Below are 17,463 nucleotides of genomic sequence, written 5' to 3'. Positions count from 1 at the left end.
TATAACGCAAGTTTTGATAAGTATACATTGTGCGTTATCACGTGTGCGTTACGTGTAATTTCCGATACATTGACCTTCGTCACTTGAGGAATTAAGCTGCAAACCTTGCTGTAATGTATATTCTACACCATAACGGGTCTCATTATCGCGTTTGACTCCGCGACGCCGAAACTCTTGGGCATTGATCAATTTACCGCATGAACGAAAGTGGCTAGGTTTAATTACTTTCGAATCGAACCACACATGTCAGACAGCTGCCATGCAATGTGTATCATGCGTTTTCACGCTGTTCCAAGATTAAGCGCGTCCTGCGTATAATGTGGAACAATGAGTTTGACCGCGTTATCAAATGGAGAAGCTTCTCCGAGAACTCGATTTATTGGTATTTGCAGTCTGCGAACGAAAATTGCAGAAAGGAAAGAGAGAAGATTTTGTATCCAGGCATATAGCGAAGTTCAGTGAGAAAAGAGCTTTTGTAGAAATTAAATATCGAAACACAATATGCAACTAATTGGGCAAACTGATTATTTTTACAAGAATCAGTGAACATTTTCGTTCCGTGTAAATTTCTGCAAACGAAAGAGAAAATTAAATTGGTCCTTAGGAAATCGTTCAACGTGAATAATAGCGTATTGTTATGCGCAATAGAGCCTTGCTAAAGCTGTGTGTATATATATATATACACATAATGTAAAACTAAAGCGTCACCTTGTGCAAATTATGTCGTTAGCGGGTTGTATGGATATAATTATTATACTCTACGTGCAAAATTCCTCTTTGAATTTCATTGGGAATGTAAAAAAGAGGGTAATCACTCGTGCCGAATGCAGAAACTGTACAACAACAGACTCGTACCTAGATAAAATGTAATTATCTACTTCTGGAAACCTCGATCATATCCAGAAATACGTACGTATGTATGTGCAGTAAAACTGTTAACTCGTCGGAATTGACGTTTGTTTTTGAAGTCGTCGGACGCATTACGTGTTAATTTATAGCAACGTCGTGGCATACGGAGGTTGTATAAAAAGCGACTGAATTTTCGTTATCATTATCAATTTAAGCTCGGCAAAAGCCGTGTATCTGTGTAATACATACGTAAGTTTTAGAGGGCGAGGCGCGAACGCGGGAATTCTGCGTCGGCATAATTTCAATGGAAACCCAAAGTAATGATCGCGCCTAAACGTCGGGCGACGTGCTTTATCTTACTTTAGGCTTACAGACAGCGATGAGTGATTATAGCGGTCTCCTCATCATCGACTAGTTTTACAATTTTACAATTAGTAACGTAGATCGGCCCGGTTTCGAGTGTCTGGCTTACGCTGGAATTAACAAGAGGCAATATAATTGAAAGGAAGGGTGATCAATTATTAATACGATAATTGATGATCGACGTTTGTATGCGAACTAATCCGCTTTTCCATTTTCCTATCTCGGCCAAAGATGCGAAACGAAATCTTTTTTTTTTTTTTTTTCTAAATACCGAAACGCTGCGCTTGTTTTCTAATATATAGTGTGACTGACGTTAAAAGAGCGTGTATCGACATGATTACATAGAAAGTCGTGTAAAATTACGCGTTTCTCATTTTGGACAAATAGATAAGAAATGGTTCGTAAGCTCTCTTGGTTTTCAATTACCAAAACAACGAAAAACGATTGATACACGCTTCTGTTATTGAAATGCAATAAAAGTATAATTATAATCTTTTTATTTTAGTCACGGTATATATGACCGGCTTTTTCGATCGTCGGAGATAAAAGCTTTCCGCTATCTAATCTACAAGCTCGTTCAACTCGAAGATCCAAGCCGACGATATCGCGCGATTTTTTCTTTGCTTTATTTTTGCATCGAGATAAGTTTCAGCGGGACAACGGAAAGCGTTTCGACCAGATAAATTCGACATCACACATCAGGGCGTTCAAATTTAAGCGAAATATCGAATTTCGCTGAATCCCGATAACGGCTTACGCTGCTGCTGCTGATGATGATGATGATAACGACGATGACTTGTCAGCGGTTACCAACTTTCACGAGTAGGCGTAACGCAGTCATTTAACGTATAAAAACGATAAAGTTCGTCACTTCCAAAATGTCAAAGGTCTGATAAAATTCCAAGCGTCATTTGAGGCGTGTCAGGATTTCAACGCAGGCGTTATCGCCAGTAAATTATAGACATCACGGGCACGTATAATCGTTCGATGACCCTTTCATCGAATAATTTCACTCTCCAGCTCATCGCGGTTACATTTTATTTTATATTATACGTATCGAATAGCTGATTTTACATCGTAATCCAAGAGAGCGCGCTAATGTGAGACTATTTTTAAAAAGCACTCGACGCATGCATCACGGATAGCCATGTTTTCATTCAGTCATACCTATCGCGTATCGCCGTGCAAAACACTTCGTTTCATTCGGAATATAACGAGACGTTTACGGCGCTTATTTTGCGGTTTAAATCATTACACGTCTCGACGAACGATAAATCGTAGGTGCAAGTTGAAACTTTGTTGAAAAAGTTGAAAACAAGCGGTAACGCACTTTGTATATACCTGTAAGTTCGAAGTGAAGGAAACACAACGAAATTCCGATCGACGTATATATTTTCATGTTCTATGTTATTATTCGATATTTTGGGTATACGATTTGCATACTGTTCGAACCGGTTCTCCGCTCAGAATCCCGGAAAAAATACACGTTTAAGTTTTGCGATTACGTTCGTGCAATCCGCAGACCGAACTGTGGTAAATTCTTTCGACCTGCCTTCCGCTCATTATTTACTTCCTCTAATTCGGTTTCTGAGACTAAAAAGTTATCCTTCTATTCGTTGATCATTTTGTTTTTCACACTGTTCTTTTTTTTTCATTGGACATTACTTTTCGTTCAAAAAATCCGGATCAATTCGATTTCCGTCTTCTATGATATATTTCCGACGTTTTGGTATACTTGTCAGAATGACACAGACGTATCGACATACTGGCATCGTTTAACAATTTCAATTATGACTAATTGGCTATGTGAAATTTGGAACCTACACATATATCATGCTTATAATCCCTAACAACAAGTGATTGACAAGTTGATGATAATTATGGATCGATCAATTAATATTCGCGCAACACTTCGATGATTTATATCGCAATGAGTGTGTACAGACTAATGAAATTCTATTTGAAAATGGCAGTCTATTTGTGAGCAAAAATCAGAGCCAACCGTTTATCAGTGATAAGGAAATTAGAATTAAATGCATTCGGCAAACAGACGGTACGTTTAAATACGCTCTAGAAGAAAAAATAATGCCGACAATAAATTAATTTAATGAACTTTGAAACGTTGTAGCTCTGCTTGTATTGTGATCAGGAAATCGAACTTGTTGCTCGAGAAATGAAGTATGTATAGTGCATATAACGTTACATGGGAGTCATCAATTAGTCATTTTCTGCGTGGTCACTTTATATCTACGTGGCTTTTGACGCATCACAGATTATATGAGAGAAGTTATATGTTTAGATATTCACGCGTAAATCTTCACGTCTTTTTGGGATGAAAAAGTACATAATACTTTTGCGTACGCATCACTTCTCGGAAAAGCTTGTCTTCGACCAATGGGGGATAATAGAAGAAGAATGTAAACATTTGCAATACATATATATATATATATATATATATATATATATATATATATATAGATACGAGTAAAGAAGTTGTGACGGAAGTTTTTGCTCGAATAGTAGGTATACGTATAATAATAGAAAAACAACTCTTTTATTACATCTAAATATACGATATTATTGACGTTATTAGAGATTCTATCATAAATTTTATTATTACGTTATGTTATATTATATTATAGGTATATACGCGCGGAGCATCTCACATCGTTTATTAGGATATTATAATAATAATAATAGTAACAATAATATTACCTCATTACAGGATCGGCCTTTGAATATTAGATTTAGAAACTTTCGTTTATCGAAAGTTCGTTGTAGTCGTCGGGAAGTGCAGCTCTTCGTATATTCCCACAATCCAAGGACTGTTTTTTAAACTTTTTTGGAGACAACTTTTCTCGAACGTTGCATTCTTATAATCTTGTACTTAGATCCGGATGCTTAGTCAGTTTCGCGAATTGCTTCGGTGAAATTTTTTCCAGCGAAATAGTAGAGATCTGGGTTTCCCCCAGATATGAGAATTATTTTATTTCAAGAACATCGTTGACTCGCTACGGAACTTCCTTGATCACTATCTCGCGAAGAAAATATGAAGTAATTTCTCAATTTATTTTCATACTGATAATTCGACACGTATACATGTCTCTTGTCAGTAAAAACATTCGTGTAAACGCCCTGAATTTAGTTTAAATTCGCAAGCATGAGCAAATCAAAATGGTAAAGAAATCCTTACACTACAATATAACATTTACGTATAATGCAATTAAGCGGATCACAGGTGCCGTAGATTGGCCACGGTGTTTAAAACAATTTAGAAAAAAAATGTGTAATACTTTTACTGCACGTCGCAGCGAACCACTTCACAGAGTGTAAAATTAAATTAAAGTTAATGTTAATGAGAGCAAGTTGTCGAGACGAAAGAATATAATTACAATGAAGAAAAAGGAATTAAAGTATTAAATTAGGAAAAAAAAACAGAGCAATAATAATCGGGCAATATTTATCATAATTATTTTAGAATATTGTATAGTTTAATAATTTCCATACGTGCACGACGTGTGATAATAATGTTGTATTATGCGTACCTGATATCATACTAATCGTAAAATGAATCCGTAGGAAATTATATACATTCTTTGATAATGTATACAATAGACTTGAGATAATGTAATATTTATATTCTTTAATTTCGTTTGATTTTTTTAAATATATATATATATATATATATATATATATATGGGTGAAGTGTAAGATACATGTATAAATAAAACTATAATTATTACTGAATTATTCGAATCACCTATGAAACTAGGTGATATTTCTTTATTTGTTCAGCTTTTTTTTTTCTTAATTAAATTATTTGAGTTTGCTAGACGAAAAGATACAGTATACATGATTATGTACAGTGAGATGAGAGAAAATATATACTTCTTATAACAGTTTGAAAGTTATATATGTATACATATATAGGTACATGTTTTTAGTCCCTTATTATTGATGATCTTATACGTATAATAAGAAACTGATCGATCTCGAGCAAGTCGCGGTATATATAATAATATAACATAATAATATATCTGCAAGCTTATAAAAGGCATTAAATATTACAGATGTAACGTAAAAATTGATTCAATTTAGTCGGCATAGAAACTTGATTAGTTGTTGGTTTTCTTCTTCTTCTTTTTTTTCGTGTTAGCTTTTTTATATTTCTCTACGAGTATACACGCAATAATACCTCCATGCGTCGTAATATACCGAACGATAACTATCAGTTAGTTGGCTCATCTTGAATACGTAGGATAAATTTTTTTCTTATTGTTACATTTCAAGTCTATGTGTATATGTTGCGGCACATATTTCAAGGTATTTCAACAATTTTTTAACGCTTGCAATACTGATAATACCCGAATACACGGTGCCTGTTGTAATAAAGCCTATTTAAACAAGTGCATACGATAATAGTATAAATACATTGACGATAAGTTTGAAAAGTGTGAATTGTTTGTCGTAGAAAATTATACCGCGTCAAAAGGGCAAGACTTCTTTACATGCATTTTTCCGATTAATTTCATAATAATTAATGTATGAAGCCGTTTATGAATTAAAACAAAATTACTAATAATAATGAAACACAATATGTATAATGAAACGTGTTACTATATATATTAATTGTAAGTGATGACTATTCACTGTTACACAGAGCAATCTCCTGTATAATGATTTGCTACTGATAAAATGTAAATTACGTATTACATGCGTATAGTTGACGATTGTAATTTAATTTGATAAGCGTTGTAAAGTATCTATACAATATTGGGCGTGTGTGACCGCATTCGCATTGTCTTTATCTGTGTGTGTGTGTGTGTGTGTGAGTGTGCGCGCGCGCGCGTCATGTACAGTATGGATGGAGGTAGGAATTGAATTATGTGAAACTATTGATAACGCTCTATTTTCTACTTCAAATTACACATTTTTATTTCCCTGATCGGTCCGTGCTTATCTTTTTTTATGCGCTTCCTTGGATAAATTTTTCTTCATATTGTTTGGCATTTGCATATAATGCGATTGAAAATAATTAATCTGAACTTAGGAGTGTATGCAGGAAATCTGCTTGAGTGAAGATTATCCAACATTTTAAACTGAAGGGGAAAAAAAAATTTCATCATGTAAGCTCATAATGCCTAGATAGAGTATAAGACAAATTGCTCTTACTCACCACACTGCCTTCCTTAGGCAAGTACAGTATATGATATAAAATATGATTAAAAAAAACAGACTAAAAAAAAAAGGCAACAAAAATAAAAGTAACAACAAAAAACATGATCGACACCATCAACAATTGTACAAATGAATACCAAAAAAAAAAACATTATTGAACCTCAATCATCGCGAAAAAATACACAAATATCTTATCACAACATAACGATTATAAATACAAGATTGAGCATGTGAGAAAGGACAGAGACTTCGCTTGAAAAGTAAAAGACGAAAAAAAGATACGAGTAAGAAACGGAAGTCAGTGAAAACTGGTAAGAAACGTGTTACGTATTATGGATTGAGCGTTATGAAGCCAAGACATGATTGTAAGCTTATAATATTACAGGAGAATAAAATTTTCCGTTACCATCGAATTAACCATGATTATCAAGAATTATTTCAAATAGACGACTTGTTCTAGTGTTACACAAATCAATCAATTTTCGTGGCTTCCTTCTATTCTCCTGTTTCCATAGTAGTTATCAAGGTACTAATGGATTCTCTAACACTTAACACCCATTCATGGGAGTAATGTAGCACAGTTTAAAAGGTCTTCTTTTTTCAACAACTAGTGTATCTCATTTGAATTCGTTGTTAAGGATTTTACGATCGCAAATTTGTTGCCTTACTTTGATGACGATGAGTTTCACCATTCCATCCAAATTCAAAATTTTAAACTGGATGCAATAATTTAGTCAAGGAAAGGAACTTTCCCAATTACTATTAATACATTACTGTAAGACTGATTCGAAATGGCTTCTTCACAGAATATTCTGTGTAGTCATAATAAGATTATAAGTTATAACACGAAAAGACAATTAGACGATGACTACGATAATACGGCGCGGCGTAATAAAAAAATTGTATCGAGATAAACTAGTCGTCTTAATTATTCCCTCTAAAATGTAAAGGGTTAGTAGTCTCGGCGAGCAACCGGTATAACAATAAATTTGTGCATTAAATCAATTACTCGTACGAATATTACAACACAACCAGTAGTTAAATGGGATTTTGTAGCGTGATTTTGTCGTAAAGCAGTACTTCCTGATGTTAGTGCGATCGTATATCTTTTCAAGTTTAGGAATATGCCGACGACTGCAAACCGCAGTTGTTGCATAAAACAAATTAAGTCACTAACCACATTCGAGAAAACCTTCAGTCTAGACAACCATAGTGATAAAACGATAGCGCAAACATGAGACAAGTACTGTCAAACGTACAGACTTAATTAAAACTACAATACCGATGTACTTATTACATACTAATATACCTATTATAGGTAAATACAGTTTTAGATTATTGCACCGTATTGAGCATATACCACATGAGCATGGAAATAATGTACATTATATGCAATATTGGCAATATGTGATAAAAGCTATCCATTCAATTCAATTCATACATAAATGTAAAATACTCCTCTACATCGTCTCGCCTTAACCAGTACTAATATTTTACTTTCGCCTTAACTTCCTCAGCTATGCCGCCCCACTTCAGTTTATACACCCTGGACCTCCACTGTATCAGAGGGTCGAGTACAGCCTGAGCAAATAAGTATGGTCTGGTGATTTCGCTGAGTAGCCAGCCGCACACAAATTCGAGTTTGTCGAAAGGAAGAGGTCCGTTTTGCACGACACGAAGTAACGTCCAGTCGAGCATAAACCACAAAAGTATATGAACCAAATAGAACACAAAGGAGTCCCATTCGAACAACAAACTGGCTGCCCACGAAGCACAAGCGCCTAGTAGCAGGCACTCGCTAAGCGGTTCGAACACAATAACCAGCGGTATCATGGCCACCCTCAACTTGGCCCACCGCTGTAGCCTAGCCTGAAAAGACCTGAGCTCGCAGTGTCCGCTGTTCTGCATGGCGGGTTGGGACGAAACGGTTATTCTCCAGCCTCTGTCCGTCAGTGATTTGGCGTAGAAGAAATCCTCGGCCAAGTATATGCCGAACGCTTTGAGCCCGCCGACCTCGTCCAGCGGTGCCTTTCTCAGGAGCGCGGACATGCCGGTGTGGCAATTGATTCGTAATAGATCCGCAGCGAGGTATATCCTGGACTGAACAGTGCCGAAGAATATCTTCTCGTACGCAGCGGCGAATCCCTCCCTGTCGGCGGTGAAGGGCATCTGATGAACAAGGGCGACCCTGTCACTCATGTAGTTTGTCATGTCGAGGAGGGTGTCCTCCTTCATTTTTATCCCGCTGTCGCTGATCATGATCAGCTCGTGCTTGGCAGACTCGTAAGCCAGGTGCATGTTGTTTATCTTGGGGTTGACGCCGACCGCGCAGCCCCCAACAAACAGCCTCGCATCCACATGGGGATACTTCTCCATGAGCTTGTGAACGAGCATCAAAACCGGGTCCGAGTCGTCCTCGACGCAGAAGAGCAGCTCGTAAACGGGATAGTTCATGGTGAAGAAGGTCTCCAGGTTCCCGAAGAGGTTCGGGTCGACCCCCATCAGCGGCTTGAGTATCGATACTCCTGGCAGAGGCGCCTCGTAGATCGGTACCTGCACGATTTTCCTGTGCAACTTCCAGCGGCCGGCGACCAAGGCCAGAACGTGAACGACCCACATCGCGCACCAAAACACCATGAAAAATATCGCAAACCCGTACAGGGTGTAAACCACCGAGCTCATCTTGTTCGCCCTGACGATCGGGCGGCAGGCTCGGTGTCCTCGGGTTTCAAGTCTGATTTTCCTACCTAGGTATCCGTCAGCAAGTATAGCTTTAACCGCCCCGGCGGGGTGTGTAGCCTTGGCATCCCTGACGCCTTTGCGACCGCTGTTTCTTCTCCCTCGTATCAACGCTCGCACAACGAAGGCACCTCGCCCACCGATTCACGTTCCAACTTTTAACTACCTAAACACGCTGTGACATCGCGCATCTGCATGTATACCTGTTTGAATTCCTCGCTATTCGACAGGCACGACGCAATCATTGAGTTCGACTACGCCGTCTCACCCTCGTGTCCCCCCCTGCAGATCCCCTAAGTCGCAACTGCACGACGCCGGCACTCGTCCGCACTCCCCAAACAACATTTATACTCTGTTTCAACACCCTCCGACGCGACACTCGCACCGCTGTCTTATTGTTGGATTCGTTCTGCTTCCTGTTCTTTTTATCCTTCGCCCCCCCCCCCCCCCCCCCAGCCGGCCAGTCGCTCGGCGTTTCGCGGTTCTTTGACGAAGCTCTCGGTCGGCCTAGCTTAAACGAATGCCTACGCAATGACTGGGTCGACTTGTACGCGATAACTGATCATCCGCCAACCACGAGTGGTGTCGACTCCAAGTATTCGGCGATAGGAATTACTGTCATATAGACGAAGAACTAACGGCTGTTAGCGACGCATAAACCTGCGGCTTCGCCGTCGTACTAACTCGTCGAAATACGTAGATCGTCCTCCATCCCCCCTCTCGGTCCGACTACCGCGAACCCGACGACAAAAGTGACGTATAACGGTTTAAGTTATGCGCGCTGCCTCACCGCGCAGCCCGCGAATTAAGAAAGTGAAAGTGCAGGGCAGGTACTTGGCCAGATGAAAATCTTTTCAGCATTGTCGTTAATAATACTACGCTAGCCACTAAAACTTTTCTCCTGTATTACTCTATGGACGTCACTTCGTTTTCAGCTCATTATCATCGAAGACGCAACGTTTCGTCGCAACTTTGTCGCTTGATTAAACCACAAGCACGCAGCGTTGCGGTTCGAACTTTCGATCCTTTCTAGGTTTATTATTATGACAACTGATAAGAACCTCATCGTCACGCTCACTTCAACGAATGATGCATTGAACGGGTTATCAAAACGGAAACCTGCGGTTTCATTTTAAAATAATAACACTATCGTCAATTGCCTAGTGAATCTGTATACTTGCCTGTATGTTAAGGGGGTGCCCTAGACGATTTAGACGCTTTACGTATATACATATATCTCAAAATACCGAAGTACACGTGTCTCAAACGAGAAAAAGGGCTTAACAGCCCCATTCTACACACAATTTTGAACAAAAACACTCCAATACATTTTCATTTTACGCAGAAAAAAAGAAATAGCACAAATTCTACAAAATCGTAATAGTAAATTCGTAGAATTCATGGAATTCTTTATTTTTGTATCAAATGAAAATGTATTGGAGTGTTTTTGTTCAGAATTGCATTTAAAATGCGGCTGTTAAGCTGTTTTTCGCGTTTCGAACATGTGGACTTCGATATTTGGATATATCTACTTCAACGTCGAAATCGACCACGGCACCCCCTTAATTAGCGATTGTACTACTTCATTTCATACGCATTTACAGACTTTTGTTTCGAGAGTTTTTGAAAATGCAGAACAAAGCACGTCCGATATTCGAAACATTGTATTCGTGTTCGTGCATTGACAATAACAACCAATTGCTTAACATATTCCTGACAATGGTGTGTCAGTAATATTTTTTTTATCAATGAATTGATTTTGACTTCAGGATAATCTGGAACTGCGTTGTATTTTCGTAGAAATTAGTTCGTTTGGTTCGGAGTTCGTAATATTTCTGGATAAGACTTATGAGTAATCAACCGAGCGTTTTTTATTCATGCTGAATAAGAATTTTATCTCCGACCGTAAAATTAGCGTCGTCTTATCTTATCAATGCGATATATTACTTAGGTGAATCAGCTTAGGTTACGAATCATGGCTAATTCTACTTTATTACTGGCTCGTTATATTACACAGGCACGACACGTATCTAAGATAAAATTGCTTACAAAAAAACTCGTCACGTTTAATCTCGTGACAAGGCGCAGTTAAATCAGATTGTATTGAAGGATACAATTACGAAAGATAATAATGAATCAATGTTAATTTGTGTAAGCTGCATCGACATAACCTAAGACATGAATGCATGTATAAAAAATTAGATAACAAAGTATTTATCACAGATAATATAGTTCCGAATGTTCGCCTTTGAATGTTTCAAGTAATATTTATTTCGACATAGCTGCTTGTCAAAAGATTCGTATTGAATCAATAATTTGATCAGATTAAAAATAATGTAAAAACGATCACTTGAACTGGATTAGGAGTTGATGTGCTATTAAAAGTCCATATTCTTTCTTTAAAATCGGTACAGCAGTTTGCTCTAAGATTTTATCCATGCAGGCAAAGGAGAAATCTATCGATGTCGAATCTGCGATATTCAACCGATATTATATGCGCGACGAATTTTTGCATTTACATTCACCTTTGAAGAGATTTAACTTATAACAACGGGGTGTGTGACCGAGAAAAGCTCAACGAGTACGAAATAATTGGTGGAAGACCCCACTGTATAATTTGCGTAAACATATCTGAAATATAAATACAAATTTAGGTTCGGAATTTTTTAAATAACGGATGCTTGTTGGCTGTCGATGATGCGGCGGACTTTTTGTATTCGTAATATACTGTGTCGTCAGCACCTGACATGGATGCCATATTTCCAGGCCTCCTCATTGCCTGTAATGAAAAATAGCGTCGATTGAAAGTGTTGCGATATATATTTATTGATTAAAAACGCAAGCAAGAAACAACTTCGAACTATACGATAATACGTATTTTTTATAGCTGAGATTCATTATTGACGTGCAGTAAATAGTAGACCACCATATCAATAAACAACTGCATAATTATCGAGTGTTTTGGAAATATGCTCAACAGTGTATTGAGCGCTTTAGCACCTGATCTACATTGTGATTGATTACATTTTACAATTTAATGTACAAGGCGTAATTAAAATTTCTTTAAAAAATGTCGATGTTAAATCGTAATAATCATGCGGAATGTCATTCGACAATTTTCCATTTTTTACTAGTGAATAAAATTGTCGGCTCTGCTTACCAATCACTGAAGTAATAATTATAACTATACTATTTTATACTCACAGGTCTTGGCCCTTCTCCCGGAATTCTTTCCTCATCCGCATCCATGTCACTTGCTGACAATACCTGTTGTAATAGTTGACCTTGTTCCTCGCGTGTTTTATACATTAAGTCTGGTTCCTACAAGAAGACCGCATAGAATTATTTCCATCGATTGCGTAAGAAAATTACACGCATTTCATACAATACCAGCGTGCACTCTAGTATCAGTTGTGATTTAAAGTGTTTATAGAACTCGCGGAATTATAGATTATAGAAATACGGTACAGCAAAAAAATATTATACTGCTTACATGTTTCAATCTTTGCAACAATACAAGAATTCAATGAATGATTCATTCTTTATCATACTATTAGTGGCACGGGCACTGACAAGTTACTTTAAGAAGTTAAATAGTATTACGTAAGATGTTAATTTCATTTAAAATGATTTCCTCCGTTTAAAGAAGAGGACGTACAATCCTAATTATAGTATGACGGCCCACACAAGAATATATCTAGTACAGCGGCTATTTTGCATGCCACCTATTTTATGTACGGTATTAATGTAACTATGAATGCTTACAGAACAAAAGCGAAAGCTGTGCATAATAACTTTGGTGTACAGGGAAGTAAATTATTCTATTTTTTGTAACAGCAAACGAATGTACATTGGTTGCCGATGCTACACTTTAAGGATAAAGAAATCATAAAGGAACGTAATCTACCTCATCCATTCCAGCGAGTTTGGTGATGACTTTATAGGCATATCCTTGGTTGACAAGAAACCTTTGCCTCTTTCTTGAATAGTTCATTTCCATTGTATCCTGTGATACCAAGGTGTAAAAGAAAGCATTGTACTCTTCAGCAATTGCGCCTGAAATAGAAAATTATGAAGTTTAAGGTAGATTACGTAATTGTTAATTTAATGCTGACGAAATTTGTATCCAGAAGCAACTGGTGCAGTGTGTCTACCTTTTTTAGCTCGTAAAATTCTACCCAGTCTTTGAGCTTCTTGTCTCCTAGAACCTCCGTGAGAAGATATTTGTATCAAAACATTTGCTTCTGGCAAGTCGAATGATGTGTCTGCTACTTTGCTCACAAATATTGTATTCACTTTTGTATTGAATTTGAAGTTTTGGAGGATTTGTATACGCTCACTCTGTAAAACACACAACACATTACCGATTACAAATGAAATTGACGACAAATATTTTGGGAAATCAGGTTCTTTCTTTTCTGTTCTCAAGATAAAATATAACATTCTCTGTTATTGCATAAGTCCCACGTAAATATTGCGGCAGCATTATAAAGCAACTCTACCTGACTGGTAGGACCATAAATATAGGGTTTATTCATCTTGATTGCATAATGTTTCAGTGCGAAAACATTGTCGGAGAAAACAATTGTCTTATCACCCCTCCTTTCATGATATCGAATCAAATACTGACAGCAACGAAATTTGCTCGGATTCATAACGTAAAGCAACTGAAAGAAACAACGAGTATTACAGTTAAATACGATAATCAATCATTTGAAAAGATAGCAAAAAAATAAACGACAAAAAGGCGAGTAAAAAAATGTTTACATCCTGGTTAAATGGACCTTTTTTGGAGTTATTCACATACCAGTTTCTTGCTTGTTTTACAACTCAGGTATTCTCTATAAAACTCCGGAGTCATGGGACACCAGACCTCAGCACACTGTACTCTGGCAATAAATCCTCTTTTCTGAAGCTCAAGCCAATTAGCTTCATAGAGTTTTGGACCAATTAAAAAATTCAGATCTGCAATTTTATCATCCTCTCTCAACAAGGTTGCGGTTAGTCCGAGTTTGCAGTGGGATTGAACAATGGTCAAAACTCGACGAAACATTTTCGCAGGTATTGTATGTACTTCTGCATGGTTGAAATATGTATGTAAATCAGTTGTATCAGTCATTTAAGTCAAATTTATGGGCAAAAGATATAAAAGTTACCATCTAAAACCATAATACCCCATTCTTGTTCTTGCAACCATTTCATGGTCTGTTCAGCTTCCCACGACCGTTTTTGCGTATGTGTTATCATCGAGTAAGTTGTTACCAGAATACCACAACCCATTGGCTTATCCTTAGCTTCGCTTGTAAATCGACAAATCATGGAATCGTCGGCCGTCGACCACATTTTAAACTGCTGTTTCCATTGCTCAACCGATACTCCTGAATTACAAAGCACCAATGCGCGTTTCCGAACTGTACAGCAAGCCGTTACGCCAACTAAACTCTTACCAGCACCTGAATTTTAAAGTCGATTAAGACGAATATTAAAGTCGAATTGTTAGCGAGATCAGGGAATACTTTATTTTATAAAGTGCATGTTGTAGATCGTAAAAACACAATGTAAATATGATGTTTAAAGAAATTTTTATGTACCACAAGGTAGTACGATAACACCCGACCTGGCTCGTCCGTTACCAAACATCTTTCTTAAGCTCTTTTCTTGATATGGTCGCAGCACGGCTGATGGTTTCAGGTCAAAACTGAAAAACAGCAAAATCATTTGGATAAAGGGATAAATGATACCATGTCACAAGACCAAATTCTGACAATATTGAAAGTACATACTTTATGTCAGGATTAACTGTATCGTTTCTGAAATCATATTCTGCAAGTAAAGGATGCTCCAATTCGATACATCTTTTTTGAATGACTTCAATTTTTTCCTGCAGATAACAATCATTGATCATTGATAGAAACAAATGTGAAATTAAATAACCAGCTGTTTGTTCAATGCAAAGGTAGAATTTTCACCTGGTTGACTTCAAAGCTAACAGTTTTCAGCTGTGCTTCTTCCTCCTCATCTTCATCCTCTTTATCAATTTTATCATAAAATGTTGAGATATCTTCAGGCACTGCAACTGGTTCTGCTGACGGTTGCTCTCCATTTCCTTCAGCCGGGGCTGGTGCTGTTGTTGGGGTAGCAGTAGCTGATGTTTTTGTACCAAACTGTGGATTAAAAATAATAATATTCGCAATTGGGTGCACATTATAACAGACTAGATAAGCATTATGTAACAGGAGTGAATTCTACCTGAGGAGCTTTTGTTTTATCTTGAACATTGGTAATGAAACCATCTTTGTCAGTCTCATCCAAGTTCCTTCTCAACCTGCATTCTTGAATGACTGGATCTTTAAGCAGTTTCTGCAACACTTCTGGAAATGGAGATTCCACAAAGTATTTGTTGTGTTTCAAGACCAATTTCACCTGTAAAGTTTCACGAAAATAGTCTGTAACAGTATGATGTACAAACAAAGGAAAACAAAATTATAAAAGATAAGAAAAAAAATGTTGTAGTTGATCAAAGTTCTTATTATTTTCTACATTTATGCTTACCTTTCCATAAGATAACGTGCACAGTTGTATGAATTCAATGATTCCATCTGGGATGCTAGTTTTGCTCAACCGTTTTAGATATTCGATAATATCGTGGGTTTGGAGACCCACACTCACGGCTGCATATAAGGAATAAGCAGTCAGTTTGTACTGTAAGGAAGGGTACGTAATTATTCAATTGCAGCGAGCTTGGTTTGACGAAATGTTTGGTAGTCATGAATAAAATAAAGAATCAAATTTGATATTCACCTCGTGAATATGCTCTGGTCGACAAACGGGCTCGGAAATGGCAATTAAAAAATCGTGAGCATGTTTGTATACCGGTGAAAATGATTCCAAGAATATGTGTCCATTTGGAGCCTGTAAAATTGGGATATTATTATTATTCTTCTATTATTTGCAGAGAACAGTTTAATTGACTAATAATAACGTACCACCCATAGTGGCCTCGACGAGTTGTCTGGCTTCAAGATCATTTGCGAGCGATAGTCTTTAGCTCCAAATTCGTCTTCAACAGCCCCTTCGTCTTGTTTTTCAATATCATTTTTAGCCGCATCAGGAATGCCTTCAGTATCACCACCATCACCGTGGTCGTCGTCGAAATATTCATCGTGATCTTCCTTACGTTTTTTCCATTTGCCCTTGTCTATATGATAAATAAATTGAGAACCGTATGAGTATGAGAAATTAAAAAATTCGAAGTGTATCTCTAAACGAACAGTGAAAAAGTGTTCAAGGGTTATGTACCATTATCTTTTTTGAATCGCTTTGGCGGGCCCATGATAGCCCCGCTTAAAAATTAGTCACAGGCAAAATGATTTGTACACTGATTCAACGCCGTCACACCTTGACACTGAAAAATCAGTCGATGTAAATCCCGGTAAATAATCTTATAACCACTACACAACTCTCACATTGCGCACTGGCAACGGTCAGCACTGTATCTGGTTTGACATAACCTCACAACCCTCACAGGCAACCTGAAGCTTGGCTGAAGTATGACTTGAAGTGCGTTTCATGTTAAGTTAGGTCAGCTATCTCGATCAGAGCTGTCAGTTTTCTGCGCAAAACCGAGAAAAAAGACGATCTGCGCAGCATGTTGTAACCGTGGTTGTAACTTGAAAAAGCGAATTGCAATAGTCGTTATATGCATTATTATAAGGGACGAGCGATTGAATGATCACTAAACACGTTACAATTGACAACTAATGAAACTTGATCTTACTAAGAAAGTAAAATTAAAAGCCAGATAATTATAATTACATATTTATACTTCGGTTTAAAATTCTCTCCGACACGCGATCAATGAATGATGAGAACCAGGTGTTACAGCACGATTATCGAAAGTGTAAGTCAAAATTCGGTGTTATATTCGCCAAGAGAACAGGATTGTTGTTCAAGTCGGTTTTAAAGTATACCTTGAATATCAAAATATTTACTAATTCAAAGGAAAAAATCGCGCGTTATTTGTTGATCGTACATGGCCTGCCGTAATCCTGTTGCGTCCGTGTGGACATCCATTAAAGTCGGCCTGTTTACACCACGGACAATCCACGTGGTCGAGTTTTTGCTGAAACGATCTAGATACACTGTTTATTCGGCTCTCCTGTAATCAATCAACGGTTTTGGTAACCAAAACTTGGCACCCGGGCAAGTTTAAGGCTTGCGCATCGAGTCGGCGCATAGATTGCGCTCATCGCTAAGAACGTACGAATTACGTTATTCGCGCGAATAATTTTACGCATGATTATTGGCAACCGGCAATGACAGAAAAAAATAAAA

At 37.5% G+C, this 17,463-nt stretch overlaps 2 protein-coding genes across 2 annotated transcripts; both read right to left on the bottom strand.

Annotated features, from left to right (window-relative positions):
• Nucleotides 1–5,285: 5,285 nt before the first annotated feature.
• On the bottom strand, nucleotides 5,286–9,817 carry LOC124297646 (ceramide glucosyltransferase). Its single transcript, XM_046748889.1, has one exon. The coding sequence runs from the start codon at nucleotides 9,070–9,072 to the stop codon at nucleotides 7,876–7,878; it is 1,197 nt and encodes a 398-aa protein (XP_046604845.1). The 5' UTR covers nucleotides 9,073–9,817; the 3' UTR covers nucleotides 5,286–7,875.
• A 1,290-nt stretch (nucleotides 9,818–11,107) lies between these two features.
• LOC124297884 (general transcription and DNA repair factor IIH helicase subunit XPB) lies at nucleotides 11,108–16,687 on the bottom strand. The gene is made up of 15 exons (XM_046749237.1): nucleotides 16,429–16,687; nucleotides 16,116–16,327; nucleotides 15,931–16,041; nucleotides 15,682–15,831; nucleotides 15,379–15,552; nucleotides 15,099–15,293; nucleotides 14,913–15,010; nucleotides 14,721–14,827; nucleotides 14,286–14,582; nucleotides 13,937–14,205; nucleotides 13,632–13,796; nucleotides 13,284–13,470; nucleotides 13,037–13,185; nucleotides 12,334–12,450; nucleotides 11,108–11,908 (listed from the first exon to the last, which is right to left on the bottom strand). The coding sequence occupies exons 1-15, from the start codon at nucleotides 16,460–16,462 to the stop codon at nucleotides 11,780–11,782; spliced, it is 2,394 nt and encodes a 797-aa protein (XP_046605193.1). The 5' UTR covers nucleotides 16,463–16,687; the 3' UTR covers nucleotides 11,108–11,779.
• Nucleotides 16,688–17,463: the final 776 nt, after the last annotated feature.

The sequence above is a fragment of the Neodiprion virginianus genome, chromosome 2 (genome assembly GCF_021901495.1).
Source record: "Neodiprion virginianus isolate iyNeoVirg1 chromosome 2, iyNeoVirg1.1, whole genome shotgun sequence".
Classification (NCBI taxonomy): Eukaryota; Metazoa; Arthropoda; class Insecta; order Hymenoptera; family Diprionidae; genus Neodiprion; species Neodiprion virginianus.
Note: the sequence above shows the minus strand (reverse complement) of the source record. Positions and strands in the feature narration are given on the sequence as shown.

Excerpts from the sequence above, each read along its gene's own strand:
- LOC124297646 (XM_046748889.1), bottom strand. The coding sequence starts at position 9,072 with ATGAGCTCGGTGGTTTACACCCTGTACGGGTTTGCGATATTTTTCATG.
- LOC124297884 (XM_046749237.1), bottom strand. The coding sequence starts at position 16,462 with ATGGGCCCGCCAAAGCGATTCAAAAAAGATAATG. Across the intron at positions 16,328-16,428 it reads GCGATTCAAAAAAGATAATG|ACAAGGGCAAATGGAAAAAA; the intron begins GTACATAACCCT and ends TTTATCATATAG. Across the intron at positions 13,797-13,936 it reads GTAAAACAAGCAAGAAACTG|TTGCTTTACGTTATGAATCC; the intron begins GTATGTGAATAA and ends TGTTTCTTTCAG.